The sequence below is a fragment of the Acomys minous genome (assembly GCF_964271855.1).
Source record: "Acomys minous genome assembly, chromosome: 6".
Taxonomy (NCBI): domain Eukaryota; kingdom Metazoa; phylum Chordata; class Mammalia; order Rodentia; family Muridae; genus Acomys; species Acomys minous.
The window spans coordinates 95,905,343-95,920,093 of NC_140487.1; the positions used below are offsets into that span (position 1 = coordinate 95,905,343).

The window sequence follows — 14,751 nt, forward strand, 5'->3', positions numbered from 1 at the left end:
TAGTGCATGCTGCGGATTGAATCGGAAATGTTCCTCGCAGTCTCATGTTTTGTTTTTGTTTTTGTGTTTGTACACAGGGCTTCTCTGTGCAGTCCTGGCTGTCCTTGACTTGCTTTGTAGACCAGGCTGGCCTCGATTTCACAGCAATCCTCCTGTCTTCCCCTCCCGGGGGCTGGGATTAAAGGCGTGCACCACCACCGCCTGGCTCAGTCTTATGTTTTGAATGTTTGCGCCCCAGCTTGTGGTGCTATTTGGGGGAGTTCTCAAAACTCTGAGGAGGTGGGGCCTAACTTGTAGGCCACTGGGTTACGAGGGAGTATATCATCCCTGCCCACTTCCTGTCTCGCTTCAGCTGCCATGAACCGGTTACACAGCCGCGCCTTCCCTGCCATCTCTTAAACCGTGATCCCAAACAGACGTTCCCTCGTTGAAGTTGTTTTGGTCAGGTAATATGGTCACAGAAATAGAAAAGTAATTAATAAAAAAAAAATTAAGGGGGCTGGAGAGATAGCTCAGAGGTAACGAGCACATACTGCTTTTCCAGAGGTCCTGAGTTCAATTCCGAGCAACCACACGGTGGCTCACAACTATCTATAATGAGATCTGGTGCCCTCTTCTGGCCTGCAGGTGAACATATAGGCAGAATACTGTATACATAATAATATAACAAATCCTGTCTTGAAAAACCAAAATAATAATAATAATAATAATAATAATAATAATAATAATAATAATAATAATAATAATAATAAAAATTATGGACCAGCAAGATGGCTTCCTGGGTAAAGAGGCCTGCCGCCAAGCTTGATGATCTGAGTTTGATCCCCAGAACCCACATGGTAGAAGGAGGGAGCTGACTCCTTCAGGTTGTCCTTTGACTCCCCAAGTGCAAATAAAAATAAAATTTACAAACCAAATGTAATGATTCCTGCCCGAGGCAGTTTCCAAGCTGACTAAGATCACACACCCTCTCGTGGGGCTGTTATCAGCTGTGGAGAAACTAAAGTGAGTTTCACATCCCATACTTGGGATCAAAACAAAAACACATTGCGCAAGGTAACCAAAACTCCTACTGCAAATAATTGTTGTTAAATGTTATAAAATTTTGTATCAGAAGTAGGGGCCCTACTCTGAGTCTAACCATGTGGGCTTTAGGCCTTTGGAACTGGCTTTTGAAAGGAGTTGGAAAGCGTCTGGAGAAGCAGGCTGCAGATGCCCTAAAGTACACGATGCAGAGTTGAATGAGGCATTTGGGCGGTGTGGGCGGTGTGGGGGGAGTGGGGGTGGGGTGGGGAGGGGTTTCAGAAGCCAGATCCTGGCAGGAGTGTGGACCACAAGGCTGTGGTCATGACGTTCCAGATGGGAGCAAGAACTCGACTGAATTAGAGACTTTTCCTGCTACGTTCTGGCAGAGGGTTTGTCTGTATTCTCCCTGCATTCTGAAATTTTGAGTGAGAGTGAATTCGCAAATAATGGACTGATTTAGCAGAGAGAACTCCAAGGTGGCATAGCACTCAGGCAGGCCGTAGCATGGTTACTGCTGACTGATTCCTGTTAGGTTTATAGTGGGAAATGGGAACAAATAGCTGAAGAGGGCAGGGAACTAAAAAGAACAAAAAAACCAAAACAAAACAAAATAAAAACTTGTAGTTTGGCCAGAAAAGAAACTTATTTAGAGATGTGGGTAAGAACGCCATAGCTATTAGGGAGATCAGTACCATTAAACAGGAGCTGTGGCCAGGTGTGGGGCCGCACACCTTTAATCTCAGTTGGGGGGCAGAGGCAAGATGATCTCTGTGAGTTCAAGGCCAGCCTGGTCTACATTACAAGTTCCAGAATAGGCAGGGTTATAGAGAGAGATTCTGTCTCAAAAGAGAGGCAGGGGGTGGGGGGGAGGGAGAGGGAGAGATGTGAGTGCTTAGGAGCAAAGATGCCCTGAGGACCTTCAGGAACTGGTAAAACCTAACCTTTCCTTTGAAGACAATGTTACCATGTGTTCTACTGTAATGGGTCCTTCTAAAGAAGCGTTTTTTTTCTTGTGGAATGGTGGTGGCACACACCTTTGATCCCAGCACTCGGGAGGCAGAGGTAGGCAGATCGTTCTGAATTTGAGACCAGCCTGGTCTACAAAGTGAGCTCAGGACAGCTAAGGCTACACAGAGAGACCCCGTCTCAAACCCCTGCACACCGCCCCACCCCCTCTCCTAAAAAGAAGTGTTTTTCCAGATTTGGCTACCCAGACACTCGTCTGCAACTATCGTCTAATGGGGCACGGCAGCTGCTCAAGCTAGCAACAGAATTTGTACCACGCATCTGGTGCCGAGTTATAGGGCTGCATGGTCATCCTTAGAGATGCCAGAGAAGAGCCTGCGGAATAGGCTTGGAGCCCCTGCTAATCAGTGATGAACCTGTGAAGTGAGCCCCAAGCTGCAGTAGAGATGCTAGGATCCCTGAAATGCCGGGAATGAGGATGTTCTGCTTAGGAGAGCTGCGCGTACCACCGGGAACCACACCCAGAGAGAGGCCATGTGCGCTGAAAACAGCAAAAGCCACAGACACAGTGCCACAGTGCTGTTCAGGCCTGTTGGACTCACATTGGGATAGGATGTCCCTGGATGTTTGCCATGGAGCTATGGGGTTCATGCTCTCCTTGCTGGTCTTGCTTTGATCACCCCCCCCCCTTTTTAATACCATATTCCTCCCTTATTTATTTATTTATTTATTTATTTATTTATTGGTTTTTCGAGACAGGGACTCTGTGTAGCCTTGGCTGTCCTGGACTCCCTTTGTAAACCAGGCTGACCTCGAACTCACAGAGATCCACCTGCTTCTGCCTCCCGAGTGCTGGGATTAAAGATGTGTGCCACCACGTCCCGGCCCTCCCTTTCTGAAATGACATGCTGACTCTGTACCATTGTACACTGGAAATTCATAACCTCCTCTTTTACTTACAGGGACTCACAGCTTAGAGAGTATTTTGAGTCTCAGTAGAGATGCCACACGGACTTCTGAATAATGTTGGGAAGTGTTGAGACCGTGTGGACACTTGAAGTCCGACTAAATTTTACAGTGTTAGATTTTACACCACGAGCCTCTGGGGGCTGGGGTTGGAACATTACGGCTTGGATGTGAAAGTCCTCTCATAGGCTCCTGCTTTGAATGCTTGGTCCCCAGCTGCGAGTTGGAGAGGTTCTCACATGTTTGGAAGGTGGCGCTTACCTGGAGGAGGTAGGCTGCTGGTCCTTGAGAACGTGTTATCCCTGGCCACTTCTTCAGCGTCTGCTTCTGGGTCCACCACATTCCCCCATTGCCATGACTTGAACAACTGACATATTTCCCCATAATGACAGAGTCAAACCATCTGAAACAGGGAGCCAAAATAAGTCCCTTTCTCCTTTAGGCTGTTTCTCTCAAGCTTTCTGGTCACAGCAACAGTACAGTGACTAATACTGTGAGTCTCCTCTTTTCCTCACCTGAAGCTGCTACAGGAAGCCTTTTTACTTTGTAAAAGGAAAAAAAATTGTGTGTGTATATATATATATATATATATATATATATTTTTTTTTTTTTTTTTTTTTTTTTTTGAGACAGAGTTTCTCTCTGTGTAGCTTTGGCTGTCCTGGAACTCACTTTGTAGATCACGCTGGCCTCGAACTTATAGGACCCGCCTGCCTCTGCTGAGATTATAGGCATGTGCCACCACTGCCTGGCTTAAAAATGTATTTATTTTATTGTATGTGTGCAGTGCTTTGCCTGCGTGTACACCTGTGTATTAGGTGCATCCCCTGTGCCTGTGGAGGTGTCTGATCCCCTGGAACTGAAATCATGGGCGGTTGTGAGTTACCAAATGAGTGCTGGGAATTGAACCCAGGCCATCGGCAAGAACAACAGATGCTCTTAACCAGGGAGCCATCTCTCCCGCCCCTGTTTTACTTTCCTCAGTAGCACTCACCATGATCTGAAATAAGTCTTATTTATTTATTTATTTTTTGCTGCTCTATTGTCCATCGCTGCTTTGGAAGCTCAATGGCAGCAACGTGCACAGAGCTTACCACGGTTGCAGGGTGTCCACGGAAGGTCACACTGCGCCCGAGTTCCTGGCTGAAGCACCAGCAGGGTTGCTCTGTATTTTGCTTATTGGATGGCTGTAGTGTGCACTCAATAATGTGGACCATTTATTTCCTTTGCCAGGACTTCCTGTCGGTTCTTTTCTCCGAGCCTCGCTTTCTTCCTTTGGCCAGGGGATAATTAATGTCTACCTCTACCTGTGCAGAGGATGTTAACTCAGAGCATGGCTGCTCTGGCCAGAGATCACATCCAAAGACCTCCTAGGTCTGTGTGATCCACCTGGAATACAAACAGACCTTTAATCCAGGAGACAGAGCCAAAGAGATCTGAGTTCAAGGCCAGCCTGGTATAGAACAAGTTTCAGGTAAAGAAAAGCTTAGGTCCAGGTGTGGTGGCGCACGCCTTTAATCCCAGTGCTCTGGAGGCAGAGGCAGGAGGGTCTCTCTGAGTTCGAGGCCAACCTGGTCTACAAAGTTAAGTCCAGGGCAGCCAGGGCTACACAGGGAAACCCTGTCTTGAAAAAGCAAGTGACAAATCAGAGAAGGCTTGAAAAGGCAGGATGTGCCTAACTCTCGCGAGAAGAGAGAGGAAAGGGAAGTTATTTAAGGGGCAATGCAGAGAGGGAGAGGAGGCAGTTTTTTACCAGGACAGTAATGAGAGACAGGTTGCAGAGAGAGAGGAAGAACTCAGGTGAAGACAGAAGAAGACAGAAGATTAGAAAAGATTGCTGGAGTTAGTTTGGGGCCAAGAAGAGCAATTCAGAGGCTGAGAAAGAAGTCGGCTGGGAGAGGAGTTTGAGCCAGAGCTGAGCAGCCAGCCCAGAGCTCAGTAAGAACAAGAAAGGATGACCTTACTAAGCAGTAAGTCTCAGAGGCTGAAAACATTCTAGACCTAGGTTCTACTGTATGGAGGCTAGAAGCTTCCAGGGCCAGGACTAGGTCAGTTCAAGGAGGCAGTAATCTTCCAAGACAACAGTTACCTCAGGAGAATAAGAGTTCTTTTTACACACTTTTAATCCCAGCACTCAGGGAGGCAGAGACAAACTCTGTGAGTTTGAGGCCGGCGTGATTTATGTAGTGAATTCTAGGCCAGTCAGGGCTACATAGTGAGACCCTGTCTACATAAAAGAAATAAGTGTATGTGGCACAGATAATGTTACATTTATACAAAATATCCAGAAAAGGCAAATCCATGTAGACTGAAAGAGCATGGGGCTGCTGGAACCAGGGTCAGGGGACATGACAAATGGCTGCTTACTGGGTGGAGGCTGTCCTCTGGTGTGAGAAAAGTACTAAGACTGCACTAAGAGCGGCACAGCATTGTAATCCCAAATGCTACAGAATCCCACGCTTGGAAGTGGCTAACAGGATGGGTTTAGGTCTTGAGACTAGAGTTATGCTACAGGAATATCTACATATAAAAATAAACGCTGTAGGGCTGGAGAGATGGCTCAGTGGTTAAGAGCACTGGCTGCTCTTCTAGAGGTCCTGAGTTCAATTCCCTGCAACCACATGGAGGCTCACAACCATCTGTAATGAGATCTGATGCCCTCTTTTGGCTTTCAGGCAGAACACTGTCCACAAAATAAATAAGCAAATCTTTAAAAAGTAAGTAAATAAATAAAGGCTATATAGCCGGGCGTGGTGGCGCACGCCTTTAATCCCAGCACTCAGGAGGCAGAGGCAGGTGGATCACTGTGAGTTCAAGGCCAGCCTGGTTTACAAAGTGAGTCCAGGACAGTGAAGACTACACAGAGAAACCCTGTCTCGAAAAACAAAAACAAAAACAAACAAACAACAACAACAACAACAACAAAAAACGCTGTGCCTGGGACATGGGTGGCATTGATTAGCTATCAGTGAATGACTTCTTTGTTTCAAAAATAAAATAAATAAACCCCACTTTTCCTGGTGCCAACAACAAGTCCCACCTGGAATAGCAACCATTTCCTTCTCACTCATTCCTCTGCCCAGACTTTCTATGCTGTCTCCACCTTCTCATTGGGATTCCTGCATCTCAATCCCTGCCCACATCTCCTCATGAGTCATCCCTCCCACCCATCAATTATTAGTTTATTTCATTTATCTATTTATTTCAATTATTAATTTACTAATGCCAACTCACTAATTTATTTCCAAAATATCCATTGTTGCCATTACGGATATTGGCGATATGATATGATAACAAGATAGATACAGACGTTATATTACAGCTCATAGCTCATGGAAGTTTCCAAAAAGATGCGCATAGCACTGGGCTGCGGGAGCAAAGAGCCAAGGCAACAGAGAGAAGAGGATGGCTCGTCACTCAGACTAGGCTGTGGCAGGGACGTTTAGTTTAAAAAGCTCCCAAGCTGGGACCCTAGAAGCGAGGGGCCTAAGAAGAATCTTTTTCTGAGAAAAAGCTGGAGATAGAGTTGGGGCAGAAGTTGGAAGCGCTGGTTGAAAAGTTGGGGGTCACAGCACGCAGAGCCTGGGAAGAGGGGACATTGCAGGATCTGGGCAAAGAAAGGGGGTGAGTGTAGCTGGAATGCAATGTAGAGCGGGAAGAGGCAGAGTGATGAGGGGAGGGGCAGAGCGATGAGGGGAGGGGCAGAGCGATGAGGGGAGGGGCAGAGTGATGAGGGGAGGGGCAGAGCGATGAGGGGAGGGGCAGAGCGATGAGGGGAGGGGCAGAGATGAGGGGAGGGGCAGAGTGATGAGGGGAGGGGCAGAGTGATGAGGGGAGGGGCAGAGCGATGAGGGGAGGGGCAGAGATGAGGGGAAGGGCAGAGTGATGAGGGGAAGGGCAGAGTGATGAGGGGAGGGGCAGAGCGATGAGGGGAGGGGCAAAGTGGTGAGGGGAGGAGCAGAGTGATGAGGGGAGGGGCAGAGTGATGAGGGGAGGGGCAGAGCGATGAGGGGAGGGGCAGAGATGAGGGGAAGGGCAGAGTGATGAGGGGAGGGGCAGAGTGATGAGGGGAGGGGCAGAGCGATGAGGGGAGGGGCAGAGTGATGAGGGGAGGGGCAGAGCGATGAGGGGAGGGGCAAAGTGGTGAGGGGAGGAGCAGAGTGATGAGGGGAGGGGCAGAGTTAATTTGCCAAAGGGCTAGGACTCCTCAACTGGGACGCCATCCTAAGAGAGTTCAAGCCTTGCATATGGACTCCCACCCTCCAGACAGCCCCACCATGCCCCTGCTAAAACAAAGCAGTAAAACAAAACAAGACCTGTCAAGAAAGGCTAAGTGTGACGGCACACCCGCCTTTAACTTTGACACACTTGGAAAACAGAAGAGGTAGATCTAGCTCTGTGAGTTTGAAGCCAGCTTCAACTCATAATGAGGTCCAGGATAGTTTGGGGCACATAGAGAGACCCTGTCTCAAAATGACATTAAATATACAATGCTCCTCCCCCAACAATAAAAAACCTCATGAGACCAAGAAGTCTTGAAAAGGAACCAACTGAGTGACCCATTACAGATGTTCACCCCAAAGGGCTTGCCTTGCCACACACCCTACCAGCATCCCCAGCAAGGCTAGGTAGCAGTTGTGGGGAGAAGAAAAGCCTGTGTAATCTAAAAAGCCACAGTACTTTATAGTGGAGATTAAGACAGACATTTAATTTAAAGCACGGAAACCACACTAGCTATAGGAGGGGGTTGGGGATAGCGTGCTCAGCTGGGAAAGGCTTTGGAACAGGCAGAGTGTCTGCATGGAGAGGTGACTATTGCTTCTGGATAAGCCAGGGCTGCAAGCGAGGCCTGCTGCTCCACATCTTAACATGTATTCAAGAAGATATTAACCCTTCCCCTCCTGTTCTCTGTCCTTCCAGTCTCAGCCCTTTGTCAGTAAAGTGAGGACATTGCAGAGCATCCTCCCACCCCTTTGGTTTTTCTCTTTTCTTTCTTTCTTTTCTTTTCTTTTTTTTTGTTTTTGTTTGTTTGTTGCTTTTTGTGTGTGTGTTTTGAGACAGGGTTTCTCTGTGTAGCCTTGGCTGTCCTGGACTCACTTTGTAGACCAGGCTGGCCTCAAACTCACAGAGATCCACCTGCCTCTACCTTCCAAGTGCTGAGATTAAAGGTGTGTGCCATCACGCCCGGCCTTTCCTTTAGTTTTTCAAGACAGCGTTTCTCTGTATAGCCTTGGCTGTCCCAGACTCACTCTGTAGACCAGGCTGGCCTAGAACTCACAGAGCTCCGCCTGCCTCTGCCTCCCTGAATGCTGGGATTACAGGCATGGGCCACCACGCCCAGCTATTTTCTTCATCATCTGCTGTGCAAACGCCTCTGGGCAGCCCTGTCTCCAGTTGTGCATGCCTGTGGATGCTGGAGCACCCATGAGCCAGCATCAGTAGCACAGGCAACCCTTCCTGCCTGAGTCATCTGTTGATCCTGTCTACTCTCAGGTACTCTGCTGAGCACTGAGACCCCAGAGAGCCTCTGAGGCTGGCTTCCACCCAGGTACCCAGGGCAGGCAGGAATGAGTCCAAGATCCTGACAAACAATGACACCAAAGGTGTCCCAGGCTGTGCTGGCCAGGATAGAGGGGACCCCTGAGCTGTACCTGGAAGGACAGTGAGGATCCAGTCCTCAGGATCACCGCAAAGGGAAGCAAGAGAGAGGAGAGCTAAGGCCCTGGAAGGTAGGGTCAAGGGATCATGTGACCCAGATGAAGGTTTGGACCTCCTGAGAGGGTAGTTGAGTGTAGACAGACAGACAGACAGACAGACAGACACACACACACACATGAACACGCACGCATGTGCACACCCACCCACCATGTGCTAGCACTTTTCAGGGGGGATTTGGAGCACGCTTGGTTCTCTCAGGCTCTGCCTGGGAAGGCTTCTCACTGCTCTCTCTTGATGGTCCCATCTGGCTTATTGCCTTGGCAGGTCTGTAAAACTCCAGCTTCAACTTTGGACTTTGTACTGGCACTGCAAATCCACTTGTTTATCAGGGCCGGTAGCAACACCTGCTGAGCTCTGTCCCTTCAGGCACAGGCTGGACCCCTTCTGCCTTCCAGCTGCAACTAATCCACAGCATTGTGGGAAGGGGCAAGCCAGCCCCCCCCCCACACACAACCCCTCCCTCAAACTTGGTGAGACGTGAGATGAGTCCTCCCTGCTGAGGGCGTTGCAAATCCTTGGTGGCCCCGCCTTCCTTTCACCTGCACTTCTGCCCCTCCCACCCTGCCACCGTTCCAGGTGAGTCAAGCGTCTGCTCTGGCCCGCCCACCTGTCCAGGTTCAGCAGTCGCAGCCGGAAGCCACCTCCACGGGGCCGTGCACAGTGTCTGAAGGTGGGAGCGGAGAGGGGGGACATTGGGGTTGTGGGAGACGGTACTCAGGTCTCTTTTGATCCATGAGGGCTTCCGTGTGCCCCAGAGAAACCAGGTCCTGTTGGGGGGGGGCGTGTGTTCTTGTGTTGTGGGTTGTGAAATGACAGTTGGAGGGGGATGGGCAGACAAGTGTGGGCTGCGAGTTCAGAGGCATGTGGAAAGTGACTTTGTGTATGTCTTTGGAAAGAATTTACAGAGCAGGGGCAGGGGCGTAAAGGAGCTGGTGTGACGCCTTTGAGAAGTCTAATTTATAATTTAACTCATTGCAGTGTAACAAGCCCTTGTCTTTTGAATACTGGGTGCCTAGAGACGGGTCCCCCAGAAGGCAACCAAAGATTGCTTGCAAATGAATGACTAAACTAGGTATGTCCTCTTTCCGAGGCTTCCCTTCCCCCACACAATCACTTCCCATACCCCCCACCCCCACCCCAGGCCTGCACTTTACAAGCCTGGTGCTCTGAGCCCCGAAGCCCAGCTTCCCAGCCCCCAACCACAGGCAAACACACCAGCAGACCCAGCCCTCTGCCTCAGGGAAGTGTGTGGCTGGTAGTGTCCAGTTCTGACTGGGCGCTCATGAGGCAGAGGTCACCTATGGACGCTGGAGCCACCTCACCGGCAGGGCGGTCTGATTTGGCACTGAGGGATGAAAGCTCAGAGAGTTGATGAGCTTGACCTGGGGGTCCCATGCTGGAGTTTGTGTCCCCGCCAACTAAGAACAGGACATGGTTGGCACATGGAGAGCTGTGGTGATAGGCTCGGGGTTGGCTTCCGGAGTGGATTGGAGGTGGTTAGACTCCTCTTAGGAGATCACAGCTGGGGACTGTGACCAGAGGGACAAAGTGTAGATAGCTTGGACACAGCTGTGGCCAAGGGTAGGGAGGAGGGCTGAGTCCTTGGAGTGAGGACATCTTTTGCGTGCCCCACTGAGGAGTTTGGCTGGATACGGCCCTCAGCTGGGTGCTTCGGTCCCTTGCCTGGCCACTCTGCCCAGGGACACCTGTGGCTCTTGTCATCCTCCAGTAGACACTGCCCAGCCCCAGCTGTCCTGCTGTTCCTTCCCTAGGCATGCCTCAGGCTCACATGCATCTCCCCATGCACCGTTGACTTCCTTCAGAGGCAGCCAATCTTAATCTTATACACAGGACCTTCTCCAGCTAACCCCTTGGCTCAGGTGCCCTACCCCCAGGGTTTCCCAGTCACCAGGGTCTTTTCACACTCCACGTGGCCCTCTGCCTGGGACAGAGGGGGTTCCCTGGGATAGACCCCACTGAGGTGGCATGGCGTTTACAGAGTATGGCAGGGGCGGAGTGTGGTAGAGGTGAGCTGAGCGGATGGAGGCCATTGGAGGAACTGAGAGGTGTGGTAGGAGAGACTCCTGATGCAGGAGCAGAGAGGCATGGCTGCTCTGGCTCTCTCTGGGGACAAACTCTTGTTCTTGTGGGGAGCGTGCCAGACTGTGCTCTGGTGTCCGAGACCTGAACTGGAATTCTGGGGCCTTAACTAAATCATTTTCCATCTTGGGGGCCTCTGTGCTCTCATCAATAAGGCAGGAATATATATATATCTTATATAATATATATTTATATATCATATATAGTATATATACTTATATTTTATATATAGTTATATATATTTATAGTGGGATTCTGTGAGCACGCTGCTAGTGCCTAAATCTGAAGGTCTGCTCACTAAGAGATTAGAAATTCCAGTATTAGCCTAATCTAGACCTGTACTTCAACAGCTTGAGTCCTCTTCCATGGACCAGTGGTGTGGTCAGCGGTCCTGTCCTTGGCATTTATAGTAGCCTAACATGGTTGCGAGTCTAATGTGGAAGCCGCATCTTCTATTCTAACCCCTACACATCTGTGTTTTTTCAGGACTTGTGCCCCAGGGCTGCCTGGAGCCTGGGCTGTACCTGGAACCAGGGCTTTTTCTGGAAGAGGCCAAGGCTCACTCACTGACATCATCAGGGCCTCTCCATGACTGACGACGCAAACCTAAGTGAGTGGTAGAGAGGTATGGATGGCTGAGGATGGATTGGGTCCCCTCAGCTCCTGAGAGAGGAGAAAGAGCTACGCCCACACTCCCTCGGTTTCCCCCGGCAACCCCATTTAGGGAGCCGCTTTTAACTCTTGTCTCTTTCTCTGCAGCCGGATTCCCAGTGTCCACCAATGCATCAACCATGGCCCCGGCACTGGGCACCGGGGGCCGGGCATGGCCCGTGCTGGTAGGGGTTGTGCTGGGGGCGGTGGCGCTCTCCGTACTCATCGCACTAGCTGCTAAATGCCACCTTTGCCGGCGATACCATGCCAGCTACCGGCATCGTCCGCTGTCTGGAGCCAGGGATGGGAACCGGCCACAGGTGGGTGAAGATGAGGATGATGATGGTTTCATCGAGGACAATTACATTCAGCCTGGGGCCGGTGAGATGGAGGCGTCAGGAAGCCGGGACCACTTCTCTCTCTGAGCCCCGTCGTTGGAAGCTCCCCATCCCACTCCATGTCTGGCCGGTTAAAGACAGCGCGCATCCAGCCTCAGGGTCAGAAGCCTCTGGTATCTAAAGTTTGACCAGGAGTCCAGTTTTCTAACACTTAGTTGCCTAAGTGACAATTCTGTTTCTCAATAACTCTCTGTGGCTCCCTGCTGTCCTGGGATACAGCCTCAGTGAATGAATGTGGGGGAACCGCCCCTGTGAGCAGGCGTCTTAATTTACTTCCTTTGCCTCCCTCCTCCCTGCTTTACTACGGTTTTGTTTTTGTTTTTTATAACCACAGTCACCTCCTGACTGGCCTACTTTGACCCTCTTCATGATGGCAGCCCTGACTCATAGGTGCTCCCGCCCCCCCCCCCCCCAGATTTCACACATGTCCCACCCAGCAGGAGAAGACCGTGCCAAATTTCTTACTGAAATTTTTTTTTTCTTATCAATACAGTATGTGACTTGGCTATAATATATTGTGTTTTTCACAGTAATCAATAAATCTGTTTTCATTTTGGATTAACATAAGTCATTCCTTTTACGTTTTTCTCTGTGCCTAAATGCATTGCTCATAGCTGGTAGACACTGTGTAGACCTCCCCTCTTCCAGGAACCTCCCTCCCATGAGCATCTCTCTGGCCACCATTTATTTTATGAAAATGATTTTTTTTACTGGTCCAGTGAAATGGCTCAGGAGGTGACGGAGACCAGCTCCGTGAACGTCTTGAGTACAGGCGGACTACTGCTCTGGTGGCAAGTAGCCTTAAGAAACGGGAGGACTATTGCTCCGGTGGCAAATAGCAATGGTTTATTTCTTAAGTACAGCTTTTATACTATTCTAAAGTAGCATATTCTGGCTTGGCGCGTAACATTAGTTATTCATTAATATTACCAATAACAAACTTGGTTCTCACACCTATTAGACTAAACACATTCTGGGAATCAGTCAAGGGAGACAATTTCACGAACAAGAAAAAAGATAACTATAAGCCTTCCCTCACCTTGAACCAACAACTGTTTGACTTTATCAAGAAGTTCACAAGGAGCTACTGCCAAGACTTCTGGGAGCAGAGCCAGAGCCACCCAACCCTTCCAGGAGGGGCAGCCCCTGAGCTCTTCCTCAAAATCCTTAGTTAACCCTTTCAGGCCAATACCAAGTAGCAGTTCTCCTCAAGGAGGTAAGGGGGCTTGCTGCCGAGGCTGACAGTCTGAGTTTGGTCCCCAGGGCCCACATGCTGAAAGAAGAGACTGACTGACTTTTACATGTGCGGCAGTTCACTTGGGCCAAGCACAACATAAATAAATGTTTTAGGAAGCATAACAATGAATTATTAATTGACAATTTCGTACGTGTGCCATGCATTTTGATCATATCCACCCTCCCCTCTCTCATGCCCCCTTCACTTCCTCCTTCCATCACATCACCATCCTCCTGCTTTCTTGGGGTCTCAGATTCTCACACAAGGTGATGCTAAACATACTCAGCCCTTTATCCAAGGGTTTTGCATTCATGGGCTCAGGCAACCTTGGATGGAAAATATTTGGTGAAAATGCCTAAGCTTTGACTTCACCACACACCATCATTGTGTGCTGAATCCATGAAGATGGAATAAATGTGAAGACATTCTATTAAGAATCAAAGTGGGCAGGAGGCAGAGGCAGGTGGATCTCTGTGAGTTCAAGGCCAGCCTGGTCTACTAAGTGAGTCCAGGACAGCCAGGGCTACACAGAGAAACCGTGTCTCAGAAGAACAAACAAAACAAAACAAAAGAATCAAAGTGAGCTCGGCAGTGGTGGCCCACGTCTTTAACCCTAGCACTTAGGAGGTAGAGGCAGGCAGATCTCTGTGCGTTTGAGGCCAGCCTGGTCTACAAAGAGTTCCAGGATAGCCAGGGCTGCTACACAGAGAAATGCTGTCTTGGAAAACCAAAACAAACAAACAAACAAAGAATCAAAGTGGGGCTGGAGAGATGGCTCAGTGGTTGAGACCACTTATTTCTCTTACAGAGGATCCGGGTTCAGTTCTCAGCACCCACATGGCAGCTCACCACCATATGTAACTCCAATTCTGGGGCATGGGAATGGGTCTAACATTCTCTATTGGACTCTTCTGGAATCACATGCACACATAGGGTGTACAGACATGTGCAGACAAAACACAGTACACATAAAATGAAAAGAATCAAAAGTATTTTTCTTTTTTTTTTTTTGAGACAGGGTCTCTCTGTGTAGCCTGGGCTGTCCTGGACTCACTTTGTAGACCAGGCTGGCCTCAAACTCACAGTGATCCACCTGCCTCTGCCTCCCAGAATGCTGGGATTATAGGCCTGTGCCATCATGCCCTGCTCTCGAAAGTATTTCAGAGAAGATTTAAAGTACCCAGGAGAATATGCAAACATTGTAACATTCTGTAAAAGGTCCTCGTGTATATGGATTTTGGTTTCTGCAAGGGGCTCTGGGACACACGGTTCCTAGGAACGGTGGTGTTGATTGAATGACTAAGGAATGAACGTGGAAAGTAGAATGTGAGGAAGCAGAGGCAAATGTGGAGGATTTCACCAAGAATCTTAGTGATGGGAAGGCCAGGGCAGTGGTAGTGGACACCTTTAATCCCAGCAGAGGCAAGTGAATCTCTTGAGTTTGAGGCCAGCCTGGTCTACAGAGCCAGTACCAGGATAGCCAAGGCTATGTAGAAAGACCCTGTCTCAAAAAAACAAAAAATAAAAAACAAACAAAACAAAAATGAGAGAGAGAGAGAGAGAGAGAGAGAGAGAGAGAGAGAGAAGAAAGAGAAAAACATGGGGCCAGTAGAGATGGCCCTGAAGGGGAAGTGCTTGCTACGTAAGCCTGACAACATGAGGCTGATCCCTGTAAAGGTATAAGGGAAA

The 14,751-nt window shown here is 49.3% G+C and overlaps 1 protein-coding gene across 4 annotated transcripts; it reads left to right on the plus strand.

The window, feature by feature from the left end:
* The first annotated feature begins 9,004 nt into the window (after nucleotides 1-9,004).
* On the plus strand, nucleotides 9,005-12,392 carry LOC311600117 (type III endosome membrane protein TEMP). Of its 4 annotated transcripts, XM_084786415.1 has the most exons (4): nucleotides 9,259-9,346; nucleotides 9,655-9,748; nucleotides 11,263-11,386; nucleotides 11,536-12,392. In XM_084786415.1, exons 3-4 carry the CDS (start codon nucleotides 11,365-11,367, stop codon nucleotides 11,850-11,852), a joined length of 339 nt encoding a protein of 112 aa, XP_084642541.1. In that variant the 5' UTR covers nucleotides 9,259-9,346; nucleotides 9,655-9,748; nucleotides 11,263-11,364; the 3' UTR covers nucleotides 11,853-12,392. The 4 variants fall into 4 exon arrangements, with proteins under 4 accessions (XP_084642542.1, XP_084642541.1, XP_084642540.1 ...); XM_084786416.1 differs by lacking the exons at nucleotides 9,259-9,346; nucleotides 9,655-9,748 and adding an exon at nucleotides 9,005-9,252; XM_084786414.1 differs by lacking the exon at nucleotides 9,655-9,748.
* Nucleotides 12,393-14,751: the final 2,359 nt, after the last annotated feature.